The sequence below is a fragment of the Tetrao urogallus genome (genome assembly GCF_951394365.1).
Source record: "Tetrao urogallus genome assembly, chromosome: 17".
Classification (NCBI taxonomy): domain Eukaryota; kingdom Metazoa; phylum Chordata; class Aves; order Galliformes; family Phasianidae; genus Tetrao; species Tetrao urogallus.
In genome coordinates this window covers 3,516,115-3,539,686 of record NC_136830.1, presented here as the reverse complement: position 1 = coordinate 3,539,686, position 23,572 = coordinate 3,516,115, and the positions used below count along the sequence as shown (strand labels likewise).

The window sequence follows — 23,572 nt, the reverse complement described above, 5'->3', positions numbered from 1 at the left end:
AAGTCTATTTTAAGACATTACTGAAACAGCACTGTACTGCAAAGGTGTGTTAAATCACATGGCTTTACTTAGAAAGATGTGTTTGGAAATCAAAGGGTGTAATATACATATTTGCTCCTGTTCTGCACAATAAATTATTTATTAAGCCCGTTTCTCATTTCAAGATTCCTAGACAGGTAGTTAAAAATACTTGAAATGATTTATTCAAGCTTGGAAACACCTGCAGCATCCATAATGCATCTCAAAACAAGCCGTGTTGCTTCCAGAACACACATCATTTTCACCAGTAGTTTGAGACGTCTATAAAACTTCTGAAGAAGTTTAATAAATCTTCCCAAACAGATGCATATAATTGATCTTATAAATTTCCCATGGAAACAGGAGGAACCACTCATTTTTTACACCCTGAGAGGTACCATGTCTATTAGCTTTCCAAAGGTACCAAACCTTCTCCACATTCATTCATCTAAATAATAATTTTGCACTTCAACCTGCTTTTAGCTAACTACTTTTCTCACCCTCAGCTCACCTGTTAGATGCACCAATCCACCCCTGTCATAAGTGTTTGCACAGCCTATCTCCAGTTTGCACTCTTGAAAAGGATCTGCTCTAGCGCTGTTGCCACATCTTTGTTGCCTTGTTACCAGACCACTAAAGAGGAGTTCACCATGTGGTTACTAATTACTGCTTATGAAAGAGAAGTACAATTTTTGACAGTGCAAGGAAGTACATAATTTCCATACGAGAAAGGGCTCTTAGCATTCACAAAGGAATGTAGAAGAGATGGCACTACTTGTATTATGAATATGCACATTACTATTCTAAAATTGTTGTCACTAATTCACCTTTCCAATTATAAGCCCATTTTTATACTTTATATCACTAAAAAGAGAAACACTAGTTGCGAGTTCTGCTTGAAGCAGTATTTATTAATAACAATATAAATAATACATATGTAAGACTAATTTTAATTCTGTCACCTAAGTTTGGGGTTCCAAGAATTTCTGACATCTCATTGCTCTGTATCACTGCAATGCGTTTGATCTGCTTCAGCCTCACTTGGTACAGTTTGGTACTGTGGTTTATAGCGCAGTAATTCCCAGTACACAGTTCTAAATAAACGTGTCTCAGTGAATAATATTTTTCAAGTTGCTTCTGTTAAATGGTAGACTACATGTTCATACATTCTAATAAATTAGTTTTGAAACCTTTGAGAAGTTTTCTAGTTTTAAAAATATGCATCGTCATATTGAAAAGAGGCATTTGTTTATTAGTAGCTTTATAGATTAGAAGTGTCAAGTTAGTCCTTAAAGAATGTGTCCTCAGACCAGACATTTTTCTGCTTATTCCTACTGGCCCCTGGAAGGCATCATTCACATGGACAAAGTAACCACATGCAGACAGTTCTCTGCTGAGTGAGGTCCTACAAATGCTGGCTCTGTGACAACCTGAGAAATCCCAACTATGCAGCCTCCATTCTGACACATACCTTAACCATAACACAATTTCATGAGCTTATGAACACAATAGGAACACAGCACCATTAGCAGTCAATAGGATCTAGTCTACAAAACAATTTAGATACTGGAAAGAATTCCAAAAGCATTACCCCTAAACGAAAGAGAAAAGAATTCCACGTCCACAATCAAAACAAAGCACATTCAGGTGCCAAACCCATGGCACATCCCTTTCCAAGTCCAGCTGCAGCCTATCTGAATGACTTCCATTTGCAAAGTGTGCCTAAGTGACTGGAACAGAAAGAGGAATCATTTTCTACCTTGGTAAAACATCATTTTTCTCCTCCTGTGACTGTACCAAGGTTTGAGACAATCAGTTCTTATTTAATAGCTATAGGTTTAATAGCTACAATTATCACCTAAAAAGAAATAGGTAGCAATCCTGACGTGTATCTGAAATTAAGTCCTTTTTGTTGGGATTGGAATACACCCACTGTCTTCTCTCATTGTTTATATCCAGCACTTGACTTCATGCCGATTTTTCCCTATAAAGCACAATGATTTAGTGGTTGCTTTCTGAGTTTCATATGGCAGCTGGCCAGGTTTTAATTCCCCCAATCAGCTGATAATGTATTCTTCACAGATTAAATCATGATGTGCCAGGAGCCAAAGAGAAGGCTAGCATCTGAACGACTTGTTTCTGCTTCATTCTGTGAAATATTGATTGCCAATAATAGTAAAAATAAAATAGTATACTATAAGTTCTGAGAAGCAATTCTCTGTAAATTCCAAACCTTTAAACTGTAATCATTGTGAAGGAAAAGTAATGCGCATCTTAAGGATCTCAAATGCTGCTTCTGATACTCAGTCACTGGTCAAATCTGAATCTAAATGGCTGTTCTCTTAATGCCCACAGGATACAAATGGCCCAGTTGAGTTTACAGCAGTAATAAAGAACAGACTTTGAGACTGAGTGTAGACTGATACATACAGCAGAGTGAAAAATAAACACACTAAAGCTGCTACATAATTCTGTCAAGCATATGGTTAAGTTACGATTTTATTTAGAAAACAGATTGTGAGAGTGAAGTGATGACAGATGAGGGTATGTTGGTCAGTCATAAATAAGGGTATTCTAATAGGAATTGGGCTTGCTACTGATTATATGCTGCCACACAGATTTAGCGAGATCTAATCAGTTAGAAAATATGGCTTCTTAAACACAGGCTGCAGCTCATTCCCAACTTTTGGTTGCTCACTTGAAAATCCATGAACATTACACTGCATTCAACCTTTGAGAGAGTGATCAGGGAGTTACATTTATGGACTCAATTAGGCATCCTGGTTCCTTGTAAAAGGGCAGGATTACTCCTTTAAGAATGGCTTTCCTGATCCCCAGTGCTCCACACAGAGATGACTAAACCAGACATAAGGAAATGCTAGAGGCAATCTTAAGTCCTTTTTCTGACCCAGCTTGCTCTACAGCACTTAGATAGGTATCACTGGCTGCATCAAAACTAAGAGACCAGGGAGCACTTCCAAGCTATTCCAGGATGCTCCACCTACACTTGAATTTCTTCTGGGACAAAACCTAGGTGCGTATGAGCTCCTGTGACTACTTCTGCAAGGAAGGAAAACCAAGTGTGTGAGCAGGAAGAAAAGCACAGTGTGCTCCAGCCAGGATCCCAAGCACCCAGAGATGCACTCTTGATATTGCAATAAATTTATGCAGACTACCCTTCTACTCCAGCTATCTGGAGCAGGAGAGAGGAAAATCCAAGCATAAACCTCTAGCTCATGCATTCCTTTTACAAGACAATACAAGAATCATTCATTCTAGCAATGCAGTGCCACCATCGCTGCTGGAGGCCCTGAACAAACACCTTGTGTCTGTTAAACTTTGTGCTGAAATCAGTGTTATCAAAGTGCTATTTCTACTCATGCTTTGAGAGCATCATCTGCTTAAAGACCTTTTCACATTGTTAATCCTATACCAGGTGAAAAGATAAACCAAGCGTGTCTTTCTCAGAACTGAGATCTCTTAGTAGTAGTTAATGCCAAAAAAAAAAAAAAGCTGGAACATAATACATTCTTTCCTCTTCTGAATCATTTCAATCAAATTGGTTACAGGCTGAATGCCAGGTGCCAGCATAACTTAATGTTTTTCAGCTCTAGGTAACTGAACTTCATGGTAGTTTTGAAGTTAAGTGAGGCTTTATTTCTGTCTCACTCTCAGTGTTCATTTCTGAGATGTGGCCAAAGCCTCTGTTCAGAATTGCTCCGTTTGTACTTGTTGCAATGCAGCTCGTTTCTCAGGAGTAGAGAAAAATTAAATAATGCCACAGAAATGGAAATATCACATATCTCTGTGAGAAGACAAAAACTATACTGTTAGAGCATGAGCTGTCTCAGAAAACATACAGCAATTAGCGAAAGTAATTTTACAGAAGCCAAAAGACAGATAAAAAAGTAATCCCCTGCATGTCCTTCATACACAGTAAAGCAACAATAAAATGAAGCCACAGTCACCTTCTGAGCCCCTCTCCTGCCACAGCCATTGCCAGCTCATCAGCAATCCCTGCCAAAGCCATTTGCTGCTGAGGCTGACACACCTGTCCCTAATGCATATGAGGGATGCCTATGACTTTTCTTTTGTATTTTCAAAGCCAGGAAGGAATTTCACACCTCTTAGAACGTCACTCAGCCTGAGGTGGGATCACTGCAGCCACAGAAACGTCTGTGAAAGCAAATTATAACTTCTCTTTTCCTAAACTCCTCATGGCTGTAGCCTCAAGGGGAAGAAACATGAGTTGAAAGCTGCAGCACTGCTCTTTTAGCACTGCTGATCCTTGGAAGCTGCGCAATTGCTTCTGATAAGTTCTTTGCGATACCAGGCAAATTGTTGTTAGGAATATCAATAGTCTTACATAGGAAAAAGTTGACTCACCCAGCTGGTGATAGGGTCTCTGGCTACAGAACCCTTCTTCTCAGGAAGCAGCCTTCATTCAGGAGATGTTCTCCTAAGCTAAGCCTTAAACAAGCCAGGGAGCTCATTTGGGTCCACTCCTTCCAGTCATGTGAAAAGCACAGGTGAATTGCTCGCATCTGTGCTTCCTGGGCCAGCCATTCCCTCCACCAGGTGCTCAGTCATCAGTCGAGGCCATGACATAAAAGTTCCCTTACAAGTACAACCTGGCTTGGCACTGAGACCTTGAGCACCCACAGATGCAAACTCAGGTCTCAAGAGGAATATACTCACAAATGCTCTGAAGCAAATTATCCATGAAACTGCTCTGGAATATCATGCGATGTCCTAACTCTGCTACATCATATATGTGATCAACTAGGGATGGGTGGTAAAAAGCAAGAATTTAATTAGAGGCTACTGTTCAAGCAACATGCCAAATCATAAAGTATACAACTGGGAGAGGAGCTACACCTCAGCACTGCAAATGTTTAAGTGCCAGCGCTGTAGCAGCAGGGCCACTCTCAAATACAGAGATCATTTTGACAGCCTCAAGCCAACACCAAGACGTATGCACCTCTCAGGCACAGGACTGCTTTGGTAGCAGCCTCCAGAAAACAGAATCTGTGAGCCCCATTTTTTCTGCACATCTTGCAACTCTATCTTTGTACTTAGACCATTGCCACAGGAGAAAGCATTCAGTATTCAAACTTTCAAACTCACTTTGGAAAGATAGATGCAGTTGATAACAGCAGCTTATCTGTTCACACCTGAGTTCCGCTGAAGAATTTCAGCACGTGGAAATAAAAGAATAATTCAAAAAATAGTGGTAGTGTCACTCAGTGAAAACATATAATGTGAAAGGTAACCTATACTGCAGTTCCAGGTCAATCCTCTGCAGTTAGTTGTTCCAAATGGCTGTAACATCAACATGCCTGCACAGTGCAACGAGGGAACCAGATAGCTCATTTCTGGTTTGTCTGTTTGCTGTTATTCTACTAATTCTTTTTATCTTTTTACCATTGTTATCAAACATGATGTTATTCAACTTTGCTGAACTGCCTTTTCTTGGTTTACATCTCTTGTGTTCAAGCACAGGAGCTTGGGAGGGTCAGAAACAGAGAGCTGCACCCTTTGTGCATCAACCAGAAAGCATGGCCTGCTCTTCCAACAATTTTTCCTGTGTGGCACATGAAAAGGATACACATCTTGGACCACAGGTCGATTCAGTGCTAAATTTTGTTACTAACGTGGTTAGGTATTCAAAACAGCAATGTTCCAAGCTGCGTTCACAGAGCACTGAAAATGGCTGAGAATGCTGCATCTCCATAGCAAGGGGAAGAGAGGCTGATCAGCGATCTGTCACTGGCCCACACAAAGATTTCTCGGTGTGTGGTGTGTACCTGTTACTGAACACAGTTATGTAGGAGAGCAGAAAAATAACTGATAATTACTAGGCTTTACATGTCCGTTAGGTTAAGGATTCTTGCAAGTATGTTCATCTGGCATCACATTTGCATTATGATAGAAGAGATAAAGTGGATATTAAATCTATTGGTTCTTTTTGGGAGCAAACAGAAGAGAAGTCTGTTAAATGGACAAAGAAGAAAAAAATCCTAGCTATTCCCCATGTGTTGTCTGACCTATCTTCAAAACCTGCTGGTGTGCTTAATATATCAAACAGGGAGGCTGAGAGGCATTCTGGTACAGTGAAAGAGGAAAAATAATCAACTCTAGTCTTGACTTGACACTGGGCAATTCAGCCACACATTCTTTTCTTTTCTTGAGTCAGATTTTTGTAAGTCTACGAAGTTTAACATTGCTTGTTGCTATAGTTATTGCTGATTTGAACTAAACTGATCTACAACTATCATATGGTTTTGAGTTTTGAATAAAATGGATAAATAATTATACATAGGAAAAGAAATAACATTAAGTAAATTCTAAGTGGAAAGCAGTGAAGGAGGATGAGATCAGCTTTAAGTAGGCTGCTGTTCTGTGTGAACCTTCCATTTGATTACTATTTATCAAAGCAGCAGCACTTAGTCCCATATTAAAAGTGCCTGAGAACACTCAGTACAAAAGCTTTGGTAACTCACTCCTCTTGAAATTATTGAGCCACTAGAGTCATAATTACACTGTCATAATGAAGAGGAGAGAAAAAAAAAAAAGCCCTTCTAACAACTACATTCCCGTTGTAAATTGCATTATGAAAGTGGTAATTCCCTCTGAAGTAGGCATTATCATGTCTTACTGCCCATGTCAGTTCATTATGGCACCATTGCTATCCCAGTGGAGCCTTCACTTAGTAAATGAATGTTTGGGGACGATATTGCCAACTGGGGACTTATTACTTAATTGAATATGGAAACACTTAGGCCATTAGCATACATTTAAAAGTCTTTTATTTCACAGATGTTAATTTATCTTGGGGAATGCCCTTCTTTCTTCTCTTTCCCTCTCTTAATTCTTCTCTGCAGCTAACTTATTTATTCAGATAAGTCCTACACTGTTCATTTGCAACCCTGTGGCAAATAGTTTCCTATTTTAAAAAATTCACGGGCTGACATTTGGAACCTGTTTTCCAAAAAAAAAAACCAAAAAACGAGCAGCCAAGATCTTTCCATCTTCTCCCACAGCTGAAAAGAACCATCACATTTTGTTCAGTAAGAAATGAATGTATTTCTGGAAAGAAAGAAAAAAAAAAAAGCAGCTGGAAATTGCAGCCGTCAGTCTTTCCAGATGAGCGTTGGTAAATTCTTCCTCTGTAAGGTGACCTGAAGGTTGAGCACCTTCAATCCTCCCTTCTCCTCCCCTCCAGTCCTCCTTGCCCCTCACAGTATTTTATAGCAGTGCTGAATTTAACACTTGCCTAAATGCTTTGGCACTTCTAAAAAAGGGTTTTCTGCTTCTCCAGCATCTGTATTAAAGATGGAAATGATAATGGAGGAGAGAAAGTATTATCACAGAAAAGCATTTTAGTCAAAAGGGGAAAAATCTACTAGAATACATGATACAAAAGAGTCAAATACAATAGCTGCTTTTGCTGAAACCCAGCTGTAAGTTCATATTGTTGCTTCCAGCAGCTTTGATGTTTATTGCTCTTCAATTGTTCCTCCTTTCTCTTTTAGCACATATCTATAGCTCACCTCCCTCCCCCTTCCACTTCAGCAGTGGAAGGCCTATTTAAATGTCTCCCTGAACTACAGTGATAATGCTGAAAATTGACTTTCTGCATCTGGGTTTGAATCTGTCCACAAACAATCGCTTCATCTGGTGGAGACAGACATTTTTCTTTTAGTTTTTACAGATTGCTCCAGCCTACAAACTGGCAAAGCAATTACTGTGTCCGCAAAGGCTAGATCACAGGCACATTTTTGAAAGGGTATTTTAACATAGAAGTTTTTCTATTCTACATTGGTAACGCAAATCAACACCTATTTCCATTTCTACTCGCAGAGAAAAAATGCTTTAACACATGAACACTAACCAGTGGCAAACATTCCCACCAACACACATATATATATCTCTCAAAATATATATATAAAACAAAGCAAGGAAACAGGGAAAAACCCCAATGATTTAAAGCCATTTTCAGTATCTGTTTGCTTGAGTAATGAAGACTTGAAATAAATAATTCCTCAAACAAGAAGACAATCTTTATACACAAACACTTCAAAGTTTGGGTATTAGGTTCAGAGATCTGTAAAGAGAACTTTTTGTTGCTAAGCTTTATAATGCACGTTGCACTCAAATTTTCAGTACCATTGAAAAAGGAATAAGAAGGCCTTAATTACAACAGCAGGAAAATAAGATTTCCCTGCATTACTTCCACATATCTCCTTGCATCAGATAAATGCACAGTCACATAGATGAGACACAGAGAACCACTCAGGTAGCTCCATAATATTTTGCTGGTCAGACCCTCTGACTTCATTGTAATGGAAAGCAGCAACTTGCCCAAGCTGAGGATCTCTCCCCCATACAGCCTGCATAGCATCAAATCCACTGCACTGTCCTTGCTAGAATCTGGGAAGAATTGGCCCTTTGGTCTTGCAGATCATGAGAATGTATTTTTTGTTTGTTTGTTTGTTTTTTAAACAACGAATGGAAACAAAATACCACTTAATTTGGAAACAAGCTCTAAATACGTCAACCTCAATCAAAATTTAGAAAACTAACATTATTCTCACAATAACTCTGTAGACAATGCTATGAAATACCCATAAATATTGCACTAACTGTATGCTTAAGTAAAGAAGCTTCTAGGATCCATTTGGGCAACAATACAAAATATCTAATCTCAGTATCTGGTGCTGTTTTTAATATTCTGATGGCAGTACTCCGTGTGTTGGAAGTCATTGTTGTTTAGTTTCATCATTTTAAATTAACTGTTACATATCTAGATCAGACTTTATCTACTACAATACACTTCTAATCAATTATTTTGTAATGAATATCTACCATAAGCTATTATTATTGATACTCTTTGTGAGTTGAATAAATCAGCCAGAATATATGCTGATTTCATAATAATTGTTCTACTCTCCTCTATTCTTACAGGATTTGAATGCCATGGGCTATAGGTGTTGATGAAACAATGTGAGAAGTCAAAATATTGCAATAATTTCAAATAGAAGATTTTTCCTACCCTCATGAAATGCTCTTGTTTTCCTCAACGCGCTTTATTTTAGAAAAGTGTTTTTTGAAAATAGAAACAAAAAATCCTCACCTGGGTGGAACAGAGTGTTTTCTGTTTTCCTAGCATATTTAAGAAAGGGGAAGGAAGTTCATTCATCCAAAGATGAACAAGGTGTTTTGTGTATTTGGCCACTAGGATTAACACAAAAGGAGTAAGCATCAAGAAGAATATATGAAGAGCATGCAAGACCCAGCATCCAGCTCCTAAGCTGTCAGTAATTACAAGGTAAGTGCAAGAAACTGGAATGGATGTGTTCATCACAACAACCAGACCTGGCAAAGGGATTCTTGACAGACATTTGGAGGGCTGATAAAAGACTTGTATAACTTTGTCACTGGGTGACACCACATCGCAACTGGGACACATCAGACCTAGAAAGAAACTTTGAAAAGGGTTATGGATAAGCCTTGCTTTATAAATAGACATCCAAAGATGACAAGAGCTCAGCACTGTGAGCCTCTGAACTTCCTCAAGGGTGCATGTTTCCCTGTCCCAGAACAACAACATGAAAGAGTTTCATTCTCAAGGAACAGGAGGCTGATGGGCAGTGACCCCCTGTGAGAGCTGTCCCTGCCTCCCTCAGAAAAGTCTTAGGTGTGAAATATATAATCCCTGGTCCTGATGAAACAATAAGAAATCCTCACGCAGATCAAACAGCATTAGGGGGAGCATGTGCACAGCAGAGCAGAACACACTCTGTGTGTTATCTCAAAACACAATGTTTGATACTTCTTTATCTGTATTAACACACCTTAAAGTCAGGCTGCTCCCTGTAAACTGCTCTTACCCAAGTCCTTCTTCCTGCTGGCTTTGCTTTATCCGTCAGTTGGGAATTTAAGTACATCACAGTGACATCTCCCACTATTAGGTGAAAGTGTGATGGATGACAGGAGCAGCACCTGCAAACAAGGCAGCTCACACATTGTCAGTGCCAATCACACTTACCATCTGTCTTCCATTTATCTAGCACAGACCTGACAGCCTTCTTTCATATTGTTTCATTTCTTACCACAAAGGAGCCTCTAATGTTTTCTCAGTTGAGAACTGAGAAGTTCTATGGGAAGAAAATAAAACTCAAAGACATTCATTCCAGAAATTTAACTCGTATTGTCCCAAATCTCCTCATTCCTAGGGAAAACAAACAACAACAAATATTTGCCTCCTACAGCCAAGTTAAGCTGAGTTCTGTGTTCTTACTCTCCCTAAATTAATGAAATTTATAATGAAAAAAATACTTATCCTTAACTAAACCTCCCAGTGGATTGAAATGCACTTTTTATGCCTTTTAAAAATCAGAAACATTCAGCCTCTAACTTTAGACACAGGAATTCTACAAGTTGCTAATAAGATACAGCCTTTCTGGCCTGACAAAGTCATATTGCCAACGGAAACTTCATTTTCCCAGCAGAACCATCTCTTGGTGAAGAGATTACAGCAGAGACTCCCAAAAAGTGACAGGGCAGAGGAAAATGTGCAGCTGGGAGAACAGGGGCCAATGTCTTCTGTCTTCATCAGGCCAGAAGAGTAGTTGAAAGGGAAGAAAAAGAGTCAGCTGCATATGCCACAGAGAAGATAAGATTTTCATATTTTTGTTTAATTTCTAATGCAGACAGGCTGCTTAAATAACAGAAGAAATCAAAGCTACCAGGGGAAGAAAAAGATGCACATTAGGATTCTTTTCAATCTGGCAGAATATGTTCATATTCAGGGCTGGGGATGCCATCAAATAGCCCTATAAAGCTAAGGCGTAGAGAAAAGCCCATCTCATTACACAGTTTTATGTGGCTGGTAACCTTCCTGATCACTAGTTACTGCCTGATTGTTTCTACCACTAAAATATGATTTAATTCAGCACTAGGAAAAAGAAATGATTTAGCTCAGAACTAGAAGAGCATACAAGCAATTTGATAAAATGTCAGTCTTGTTCAAATTTTCTTGCTGTATAAATTGAGTGGTAATGATCTCAGTTCCGCCACCCTCATGTATTTATGCAGCCTTTTTCATGTTTGCTGGCTTTTATTGATTGCTAGATAAAACGAAAAAACAGAAGTTCATGCAACCTAAACTCCAGGGCCTTTTAGGACAGTTTATCCAGATTATTGATGGACATCACTTATTCACTACCACAATTTCACACTAGTCACTGCATTCACACAACTATCATTAGAAGGCAGGCATTAGAAGGCAGACAAGCTCTTTATAAAAAGGGTGCCCAGATATCTCTGACTCCTGAGTTTGGTTTATAAATGTAGTAGTATCATACACAAAACTTGAGTTCATCTTTTCAAATAGCATCAGTGTTTCACAAGCTTCAAATATAATCTTCTTTCATAAGAATAATGCTGCTTTATACATTTTACTTATTTCTTCTGGAAATCCAGTGATAGATCTTGACAGCGAAGCTCAAACCTATATAAAGGTTAGAATGGAGTGGACCTGCTTAGTATAAAATAGGACATTTCTTGCTGCTAGTGAGGCTAAACAGGATTTGCTCCAAATGAAAATAATTTCCAACAGCTACTCACTCAGCAGCAGCATCTAAAGAAAATGAAGGCCATAATGCTACAAACATGACAGAATACAAGAAATAAAGGCAAGATTCTTTAGCTGAAACCCAATTCCATTATCTTTCACTTAAGAGTTTATTTTCCTTAGGAATTTTTAACATCAAAAGAAAGATGCTATGAAAAGTTAAACATTCAGAAGTGTTGTAATTCATTGGCAATATTTCTCTCTCAAAATTTCTCTCTCAAATAAAATTTTGGCCAATAATCAAATCAGTCAGTATTGCAGAAGCAAGCGTGGTTCTGTGTGGTTTGGGATTATAGCCATCCTTTCTACTTCTTGAATACCTCTGAGCCAAAGATCCCAAGTTCTCATTGATATCAGTAGAATGGGCTGCTTAAAAATTGCTGATTTCTTATTAGCAGATGAGAAAAAAGTCAAAAAGTTCATGTTTCTAAACTTGTGGCTGAATGTACTTCGATCCTGAGCTTCCTGTGGCAGCAGCCATGATGCCCAAGGCTTCCCCTTGTAATCCAAATCACCATGCAGCAGCAGCAGTCCCACCACTGCTGCCATCATGGCTTTGGCCACAGTTTGAGACTCCTCTGAAAGTTAATTTCAGAGCTCAGCATTTCTTTAAAGCCCCCAGTGTTTTCTTGTAGGTTACAAAGGACAGCCTTTCTCCAGCCATCAGCATGTAAAATAATGATAAAACAGTTTCAGTGACAGCATAGACCACATGTCCAGAGCTGGTCAGTATCAAGGAACTTTGAGGTTTGCCTCATTGAGGAAGGGCTATGGGCTTCAGAGCTGCTCTCTTTGGGCTGGGATATATTAACACTGACTCCACATACAACCCTCTCAGGTGGCCACTTACAAAGAACACAACAAACAATTTGCATTCAAAAGAAGTAACAGAATAAAAGGCACAGGATGTTTGATTATTTCTTCTCTAAAGGCATTTAACACTGCTTCACTGGGAAGATATTGCTCATTCCTTGTATACAACATGTTATCTTCAAATACCTGTTTATATTAGCAATGGTAAAATGGCTTCAGAGAAGATAAGTGACTTGGCTAAGACCAAAGAGGAAGCAAGTGTGTGATATAAGCTGAGAAATCAGTTTCTTAAGGCTCAGTGATCCAGTGTAAGCTCAAAACCTGGGGCTTAGTGAGCATTCTATATTTATTCACCATTTTATCTTCTTCCCTCTCTCTCATCCATACAATCAAGATGCATTTTTATTTTCTCTTTTTCATTAAAAATAAAAGCTAGATATTGGTCCTTCTGCCCCAACTCTCACAAAATTAAACAGTCAATCCATCTCACATTCACTACTTGAAATATTTTACCGCATAGAAGAAAAGTCTAAGAAGAAGAAAGTGCAAAAGTACCCAACAGTAGCCTATATGGTTAGCATTTTGCATCTTCCAGAATGATCACCTTGGAGATCGTTTCCCATGAGAAGAGGGGATAGAGTTTACTCTCAATAAAATTATTCTGAAACAAAGAATTTTCAGTAGTTGTGTGTTCATTTATTTTTTGCTTGTGGTTGCTTTACATTACTGTTGATTCTTTTTTGACCTGTGCATCCTATATTTTCCATCTGTTCAAGTCATAATTTCCAGTCCAATGGAGCAAAAGCAATGGTAAAAGCATTTTGCCAGCAGCCCTTGGCCTTGCTTTATGAATACAGTTGCCAAGTCTTGCTGCCACTCAGGCTAAGACTCCTAAATGTAAGAGACAGTTTCAAAATAAAGATTAATACTAGTACAATTTTCTCATAAAAGTTACATCATGAGGAAAAGTCTTTGCTTTCCTTTCCTTTTTGAGAGAGATCAGCACTGTAAAAGACCAAGTAGATGCAGCATGTTCTCACACTATTGATATTTGCAGCATAGGAGCAGCAAACATGGAGACGACCAATATCCATCACCATGCACACACTGTATGCCCAAGGAGCTCAGCTGTACTGCAGCTGCAGGCAGAGGCATGGAGCAGTCACTATCACCAGCACCACTAGGTTAGAGAAGAGCAAAAGGAAGAGGCAGAGAAATTAACCAACAGGCCTAAAATCACACTGGAAGCTTTTGGCATATTGGGTACTAAATCTGTCTCCTAGATGAAATCCAATGTCTTCATCATATAGTAATGGCTGGCAGTGAGCCTCTTGTACATATTCATCAGATATAACATCACTTATGTTCTTTGCCAACTAGGGATTTAGCAAGATTCCCCTTCATTCCTGAGGTTCTCTTCCCAGCCTGGGAGCACTGAATTTGGAAACAGCCAGAATCTTAAAACCAAAAATCAAATACATTTTGTTTCAGAAAATAAACATTAGAAGCATTTATTTAGAAGGTTGGTGTTCTATTTTCATCCCCATTTAAACAAGATTTTTGAAAATTTTATTAACCTACATATACCAAAATTATCTTAGTTATAAACCACCTCTACTTTTAACTGATCACAGTTCACAGAAATACGGATGGCTTTGAAGTCAGATTTCTAAGACACTGAATTCATGGTGTATGAGCCAGTGAAGATTTTTTAACCTTATTTCCCTGAGATAGAAAAGTTTTTTAATATTTTAAATGCATCTTCAAATGTAATAGCAGTCTCCATGTGTGTTTGAAATTATATCCTTTTAAAGTCACTAGAATACAGAAAGCTAGAAAGATGTCCCTGAACACTTACAAACTCCAAGGAATCCAAACTCCCCTCACTGCAAGAAAGATATTGAGGCCCTGGAACGTGTTCAAAGGAGGGCAACAAAGCTGGTGAGGGGTCTGGAACACAGGCCATATGAGGAGAGGCTGAAGGAGCTGGGAATGTTCAGCCTGGAGAAGAGGAGGCTCAGGGGAGACCTCATTGCTCTCTATAACTTCCTGAAGGGAGGTTGTAGTGAGCTGGGGGTCGGCCTCTTCTCTCGTGTCATTAGTGATAGGACCAGAGGGAATGGCTTCAAGCTACGGCAGGGGAGATTCAGGCTGGACATGAGGAAGTATTACTTTTCAGAAAGGGTGGTCAGGCACTGGAATGGATGCCCAGGGAGGTGGTGGAGTCACCGAGCCTGGGGGTGTTCAAGGAAAGACTGGATGTCGTGTTGAGGGACATGGTTTAGTGGGGGCTATTGGGGGTGGGTGAGCGGTTGGACTGGATGATCTCTTAGGTCTTTTCCAGCCTTGGTGATTCTATGATTCTATGATTCTATGATTCTATGATTCTATGAATTCAGATTGTGTGTTTTGAAACCAGTCACTCACAGCAACCTGAATCTTTGACAGATTGACTCAAAATGAAAACCTGCTATGGTAAAGAGAGTGAATATCCTCCTGGCGTTTATCCTCTACCAGATGAAGAGAAAATAACTGTCCTCAAATCAGCCACCAAGCATTGTGGTTATTTGTTTTATGTATCACATATTTATAAAGGAAAAAATGACCTGATTTATATAGCAAGTCTCTTTCTCCAGAAAACCCATACAAATCACCACCCCCCCCAAAAAAAATTTTAAGAATGAAAAGATTGAGCCCTGAAACATCTAGGTGAAGAGAGACAGATTTTTGGAGTTTGAGATGTATGAACACCAGAGGAAAGAGAGTGTATTTTGTCTCAAGTCCGAGTAGGAGCTGATTCCTTAGGTGAAGGTACCCAGCACTTCCAGCCTCCTTCACAGCCACCAACTGTGACATTTGTAAAAGGGAGCAGTGAGCTTCCCGTGTTTGTGAGGCACCTCCTCTTTGGGAAGCGAGATTGTGAGCCATTGGGAACCTTGGCAACAGTGCTCATTTCCGAAACAAACACTCAGGGCATGGCAGTCCATCTCAGTAACCACAGTACAACGCAGCTCCACTTCTGACAGAGCTGCTGTGACTCGCTAGTAAGGGCTAAAAGAAAGAAACCAGCTCTGCACCCACTATTCTTCCACAGTACTGTCAGATACACAGCAGTGCTGTCACGCAGAGCCTCAGGTTTGAAAAGACAACCAGGCAGTTTCACTTGCATGTAATGCACAATTGCTCTCGGTTTACCACAGTATAGCCTTTGATCTTGGATTATTTTGGATATGTTTGCTCTTGGATGATATCAGCAGTTACAGTGAACTTCCCACTAACATTCCAGACCTTGGAAAGTGGCACTTTGAGTATAAATTTAAAGTTATACTCAAAGCAGGTATTTTTCATTTCCAGACTTGGACTTGGTATGTCAGTAGTAGCATGCTTGAGTTTCCGAAGTATAAGACAGAGTCAGGTCTACAGCAAGCTGTGGGGAGGTATTTAAGCATATAAATCCTGCCCAGATGCCTAATTTTTACTCAATTCCTGTAAGTACCTTTGTGGATTTGAGCTTTACTAATTTTAACATGAGTTCAGTGAGAGATTAGGAGTACCACAAACCTCAGTTCAGGAGAATTTACATATTATCTCCTATTAGCACATAAATGGGTCTCAGGTCTACTAATTTAATATTTTTGAAGTAGTATTCTAAGGCCCTTTGTTGAAATTCTCCTTTCACACTGAAAGAGATCACATCTCAGCAATTCATACAGTATTAGACTGAACAGTACACAAAGAATCAAGTCAACCAACTGTAATTCAGTTTCTATTGAGAAGTAATTGACGAATTTTGGTGAAATTCATACATGAGGAAGTGACTTCCCATAGCAGGAGTAGGGGAAAAAAAAAAAAAAAAGGAAAGATACAGAAAAAAAAAATAGCCTTACCTCAGTGTGAATTGATCTTCTGTTGAATTTTTAGCAATAGATACAAGGAAAGTCAAGATGTCACCTTGCTTGACAGTCTTTGGTGCATACCAAATGGCAATATTATTATCCAACCTCATTTCATTTAAGGAAGGAACAGCATGTGTCTGGTAAAGGAAAACACTTCCAATCCTCTGCAAGGGAGGTCCCGACTCATCAATGTCATTGCGCCCTGGTCGGATCCCATTACTTTTCCTAACATCCTCCTTGGTGCATTCCCCTTTCTCATCTCCTGGTTGTATGGCATAGTACAGCTCCACAGGACTCCCTTCAGAATGCTCCATTGGTTTCTTACGGCCAGCTACAACGGTGGGGGGGTTAAACCAGCCTGGCAGCAGTTCCAGCTCTGCCACACACAGCCCCAGGTCCCCCTTCAGCCTGCAGCTGCCTCTGACTTCCCGCGTCTCTCGGAAGGCGAACACCCGCAGGCAGGGCAGCCTCTCCGTCGTGCTATAGTCATCCCAGTCCCTGCCCACAATGTAGAACAGGACCTGGACTTTGGGCTTGCTAGGGTAGATTTTGTCACTCATTATGAAGGCCTTAAGTTTCCAATTAAATGAGAACTTGTTGGTAGATTCGAATGGATTTGAAGACAACATTAAGTCCTGGGGCACTATTTGTTCAATGGAAAAAGGTCCATAGCTGGCATTTAGCACAGGTGGCCTCTTGGATTTGTAGATGAGAAATGACTCCACTCGCGACTGCAAGCTAGAATTCCTCATAATATCCTGGTTGGCTTCCTTAAGAAAGAAGGAAACATCTGCATTGTGGATACGATATGTCACAGGCAAGTAAGTTGGCAGTAAAGAAAACCTCTGTATGCTTTCCAGGATCCCTCGACTCTCAGTCACTGTTGAAAGGAAAGGAAAGTTTAAAAGATCAAATCTTCAAGTCATACTGTGACATAACCTACCTGACTTTAATGGAGGCTTGGCAATGATGTGGGTGGTACTAGTGGCAATAATAAGCATTATCAACTCATGGAGAAGTAGCCCAGGTAAACAGTGATTTATCCAGCTTGCTTGGAAAGCAGTAGGGTTTTCTACGTTCTATATGGCAGACAGATAAAAAGAGCAGCTTGTATAGGTTTACTCGTGCCAAAGGTCACATCTTCGCTTGCAATATACATTTGTTATTGGAGAGCAAAATTACCCAGTCAGCAATTGCAGCATAAGACCACTGCACAAGCACATTTAAAAAAAGATTTGATCATTACGGCAAGCTGCACCTACACAGGCAATCAACATCATGATTTCTATCAAATGCTACACATGGACCACTCAGACTCCACTTCAGCAGTCTTTCCAGCAGCGTCAAGCAATGCATGGTCATCAAGAGGCTTCCTGCACAAAGCTGAATTTCTCCTGGAGAATAGTTAGCACAATAACCAATGCACAAAAGCTCTGCTACAAGATTTCAATAGGAGTTTTATTTATTTGCATCCCATTTATGGCCCCTTCTGTTTAACTGCATTTATGAAAAAGGGTGCTATTTTTTTTTTCCTCCAGTAAATTACCATCAAGCCTCATATCACTGCTGTTACCCAACCTTACATCGTTCCTTAATACAAATGCATTATCTGTAGGTTGTACACCACTGCACATGGAAAGAACATTTTCAATGACACTGAGCCTCTCACTGTGAGGCATCTATTTTAACTGTGCCACCAAGCAATTACCTGAGGCAGGCTATCATATTAAAGAATCAACTCTCCATTCTTTCTCAGAACTGTCAGTCCCAAAGAGCAAAGACATACACTGTTAAAAAATACAGATGTAAATACAATACGCCCTTCCCTGTTTGAACATCTGACCTTCATGCTCATGTCTTCACAGTCCAATTCTGCTGTAAATTGCATTATTTTTCCACAGTAAATTCAAATCTGTAACCTTATTCAGAAAAGTGACAAAAGGTTTACATGGATGACATCCAAAGCAACCCAATTTCCCGAGGTGTATTCCACAGATGCTTTATTAGCCCTTATTATTTGTTTGGAATCCGACCTAAATATTTATTGCCTAGTTAGGAAGTGCAGCAGCCTAACCTGATGACAGCTTTGTCTAGCTACCAATCTCTCTCTTATGTGCTGCAATTCACTGTAAAATGGCTCAAATATGTTTGATGAGGCTTGTTACTTTCAGATCCTATGGGAAGGTATTCTTTAAAAACTGGTTTCAGACTGTTCACCAAAAACAAGCTGGAAAACGCCGCTCAGAGCAACAACCATCTTCTCCACCCACAGGCAGGATGACCTGAGAGGGAAATTTGCCTTTGCAGGAGATGAGGGTAGAGGAAGCCTGCTGCTGCTCCCCATCACCAGTGTAACTCCACAACAAAGCAGCCAATGCAGATCTCGCTCAGATAAGAGCAGGAACATTAGAACTGTTTTGAAACCCAAAACTTTTCCTCTTCTAAGAGTAAACCGCAGCAATTCTTTGGATGCAAAACCACCCCCTTTCTCTAGCCTTGGTCTTTGTATCATTTGGCTTCCACTTTCTCTCTCTCTAGCCACTCCAGTGAGTGACAGCAGCTGAAGTTTTTAAAGACCCTCTCCTAAACAATCGCCCAACGAATATCTAACAACTCTAAACGGCTTTGCTAGTACTTGGAGTTGCAGGGATCTCTCCTATCCAGCCCTAAGGCAAAATCTGTTCTGCTGCTGTACTTCCTCATATCACCCAGCCCATAACATCATTCCTCCATCTAATGTCCCATTTATAAATTCCATGCTCATTTTGTCCTCCTCCCAACAGCTTGGCAAAGCACCATTAAACACAGAGAGGCATCAAGGAGGCAACTTAGAAGAAAAAAGCTCAGGGTATTCAATTTTTTATTTCCCTTACTTTGATTGCACCTCCCTCCCTTGCATTCCACGGGAAGAAGTACATTATTTTTATATTAAAACTAACAGAGTGTTTCGCCTCATAATTTTTTAATCATTTATTTTAAAGCTTAATTACCTAAGGGCTTAAAAATCTTCCCTCTATGTTTCCCATCTCCATAGGACAGTGTTCCTCAGAGTTTGTAAATCAGTGACTGGTCAGAACAGAACAAGTGCTTACTAAAAAAAAAAGAAGCAGTCCCACCAGATTGAGAAGGGTCCATTTGTTTTTAAACTCCTGGGCAACTGCAAACTGGTCTGCTCATGGCTGTGCTTTGCCCTACCAGCAAGCTGTCGCTGTGCACTGAATTCATATTCATGCTGGAAGCTGACAGCAGCTTTCCAAACAGCCAAAGGCCAAACATTCAAACAATTTTACACTTTATCTCAGAAGAGTTATAATCAACACAAACAGAAAGAAAAAAAAAAAGCTCAAAAAACTGCACTGAGTTCTGATGTACCATCTGGATTTTGACCATGAGAGTTTATTAAGGATTCTGAAGGATAGGAAATTAAACACAAAGACTACCAGAGTCCTTGATTGCAACCATGGCAATTTCTGCACACATTATGCATTTTTGCAGCAAAAAGGAAAAATTGCAGAAGATTGCAATTTGCTGTGTTTTCAGACCCAGATTCAAAATTTTCAGTTACACCATCTACCCTATATATTACATCAAATCTTTAACATCATAATTACAATTCCACAGGGATAACCCAGGGAAAAAATAAAAATAAAAATCAGTGGTACCAGGTCAGAACAGCCTTCAAGGAGTTCAGTCCATCCACAGTAGGATAGATTGCCAGCATTCAGATGCAGTTCACACAACTTGGAATTCATTAGCTGTGGCAAGCCTGATACAAGATCAGTTTCTTAAGCTGAGACATCATAGAGGAAAAAGAGATTCTCCCAGGGGACTACAGCAGGCAATGTTGGGTCTTGAGGGACTGCTGCTTTGCAGCATTACTGAACTCAAGGGACTGACCCTGCCCTGGGAATGCATGATTTGGCTGCTCAGTCTGCTGAATATCTACTGAACTTGTGGACTGGTGTTGCAGTACTCTGGTTCCAGATGAACCGCAACAGTTTGAAACAAGCCAATACAACCCAATTCTGACACTGCACTTATGCCAGGAGCTATTATTTCTCAGTCCCTAAAAACTATATCTGTATTTGATCTCTCACGCTGTGAATGGTTTGTTGAGGATTTCAATCAGTGGCCACCTGGGATGAGATGCTGGAGGATGGTGGATTTCTTTCCTTTCTCTTTAGTAAATCTTCACTGACTGATGCTGTTTAAAAAGTACTTGTCATTGATGGAAGAAGCAAATTCCTTGCAGGTCAGTGAAGTTTTAAAAACCCAAGAAAATAGCAGCATATTCAGTCTTCCCCCCACATCCAAGGCTTGTGCATGTGATATATCCCTGAACATGACACTGTAAACATGCTGCATTTATCCTCCAAGAGTTCAGACTGCTTCCTTGATTAGGCTATTAACTTTGTACTGCAGTCTGGCTAAAAAATCTTAAATCTTTATTTCTTTAATATCATGTAACAGCAGCTTTCAGTCAATGACAAAATCACTATTCATAGCTCAGTTTTACTGCAATGTTATTGACCATGGCTTCTGAAAATTGAAGAAATCTGACAGACCACTAACTTCATTCTGTATTGTCAGATCCTTGGGATTTCATTGCCCTAACACTTTATTTCTAAACTGTTCAATCCATGACCATACATTTATGATAAATAAAACACTCTTCCAATCAATTATACAATATTACTATTTACAAAAAATAATTGCTTTTTTCTTATGACTGCTGGGAATAACTGCTTAGGAAAACTGCCTTACCAGCTGCAAGATCAGACTGGTAATAAAATATATGAAGTTTACTGCTCTATCTCTAAGATTGAGATAGGTGGTTCTTTCCAGTTCAGAAAGTCTACATTTTAGTTACTTTTGGACATTGAATCTTCCGAATGTCTCTCCTCTCCTGCGTATGTAATGCCTTGGAATTTTGTCTTTGATCTAATACTCCACAATTCTACAGGCTTGGGGCAGTGGCTGGACAGCTGTGCAGCAGAAAAAGATGTGAAATGCTTGACAGCTGGCTGACCATGAGCTAGGAGTGGGACCAGGTGGCCAAGAAAGCCAACAGCATTATGGCTTGTATCAGAGAGAGTGCAGCCAGCAAGACTGAGGAGATGGTTGTTCCTCTGCACTCAGCACCAGTAAGATTGAACCTAAAGTACTGTTTTCAGTTTCGGGTCCCTCACTACATTTATCATGCTCTTAAAATATGATTATCAGTCATAAAAGATTTTTGACAACAGCTGTACAGTGTGATGGCAATATTTTCTTGGAGCATCTCATTTTACTGAAGTTTGTAGAAACCTCCACAATTTTATCATTGACGTCTGAACAGACTACCTCCCATCATTTACTAGGTGAGATATGAACAATCCCAAAGTTATTTTGTTATTCATATTGACAGACAGATAAAAAAAATCATTTAAACAGAAAGGCCCACAGAGGAACACACACAGCTTTATATTACCAAGTGATACAAAAACGATCAGAGAGAAATCACATAACAAAGGAAAGTTCCCACCTGAAAAGGCAGCAAAGTAATAATCACAGAGAAAAATATTGAAATGAAAGGATATGACAGTTTCACACAAGATCGGATGTCAGCCTGAACATGAAAGGGCAAAGCAGTGATGGACACCACAAAGTTTACAGTAAGGAAGAAAAAAATACAGTCACAGTAAGTACTGAGGGATGAGTAACTAAGACTTTTCCCTAGCTCCAGATGCAAAATATCAATAATCACAGAGAGGTGCCCCCAATCCATCAGCTGCATATGATACAAGGATCAAAAGGACGTGAAACATAAGATGGCATCACACCCCTGCGTGTTGATTATAACAACTCACTGGTCCACCTTCACACACACACCAGGTCTTGGCCTTCTCTGTGATTCTGATGCATTTAATAAGTCACGAAGTGATGATCTCTAATGATTTAGTACAAGTCTATGTGCTGTAACAAAGGGCCCCAGCACCCTAGTGGTGAAAGAGCTAGAGACAGGCTATAGAAACATCAGAATGCTTCTAAAGGTTTCTCAGGCTCTGACCAGAGTTTTCAATGGCAGTAGTTGGCCTCCCCTTCCCTGCCCTGCCCTCCCATGACAATACTTACAGAAGTGACTGTGTAGATGCTGCGGTTCTGCTAACAGGACTTTACGGATGGAAAGAAACAAATTCTATGCATCAAGTTAACAGCTGACTTGCAAAAGTAATAGGCCAGTTTCTGCCGCTGGCCAACACGACTGTATGCCCTAATCCAATCCTAGCTGCATGTGAACTTGCAGCACAGAAGTATTCATGGCTTCTGGATGATCGTTCTCCTGCTTTCTTAAAGGTGCTAGAGCCATCAGTTTTCTTAAAGAAGAGGAAATTTAAAATTCGTTTTAAATTTGTTAATCCATATTAGGTCTCTACATCTTGCTGTAGGCTCTGTGTCTAACACTGAATTTGTAAAGCCAACAAACTAAAGTAGTTAATGTTAGCAATGGAAGATCAGTAACGATTAAAAAGTCTCATTTAAATACCATTTTACTGGCGTGTGCAGTATATTTCCAAGAATGTTAAGAAAACTAATGATGTTCACTAAATACACACCTATTTCATACTCACAAACATACTTCATTGTGTTCTCAGAAGGAAGAGAACATTCCTGACTACTTCCAACTTTGTCAACTAAGCAGGGAGCTAACATCTCTCTCTCTCTCTCTCTCTCTCTCAAAAAAAAAGTGAAATTATCTTTCCATAACTCCAAAGTATTTTTCTCCCAATGCAAGCAAACTGAAGGCCAAGACCTCATCTAATATTCATTTAACCAAACCTAGGAAAAGTTCTTTGCTCATGCAAATCTCCAAAGTTCTATTCAGAAACAGATTCTACCTTTTAAAATCCCTTTTTAAATAGGTATGAGATGGAAAGAAAAGTGGTTTGTAGAGAAGCAGATAAGGATACAGAAGCTACACAATTTGACACTCCATAAACACCTAAAAATAGAAAGATAAACTGGAACTTTTCCCCTTCCCCTGCCTGATAAACCCTCCAATGTTTTCTTTAGCACTTCTTTGGGAGTTTGCTCTGTCAATTTTGAGCCAGTTTCACATCTCTTCGCAGATTTTAAAGGTCATATTAAAATCTGCCTCAGATAAATATTCGTTTTTTTGAAGCCTGACTGGAAATTGGAATGTTATACCCTTGGTGTCACAGACAGA

At 39.6% G+C, this 23,572-nt stretch overlaps 1 protein-coding gene across 1 annotated transcript in view; it reads right to left on the bottom strand.

Moving 5' to 3' along the window:
- The window catches only part of TMEM132D (transmembrane protein 132D), a gene marked incomplete at both ends in the record, with an annotated part of 192,715 nt that overhangs the window by 135,818 nt on the left and 33,325 nt on the right, over nucleotides 1-23,572 (bottom strand). The window contains one exon of the mRNA XM_079543845.1: nucleotides 16,357-17,245. Within this exon, the coding sequence (XP_079399971.1) occupies nucleotides 16,357-17,245 (889 nt within the window). The remainder of the gene's footprint in view (nucleotides 1-16,356; nucleotides 17,246-23,572) is intronic.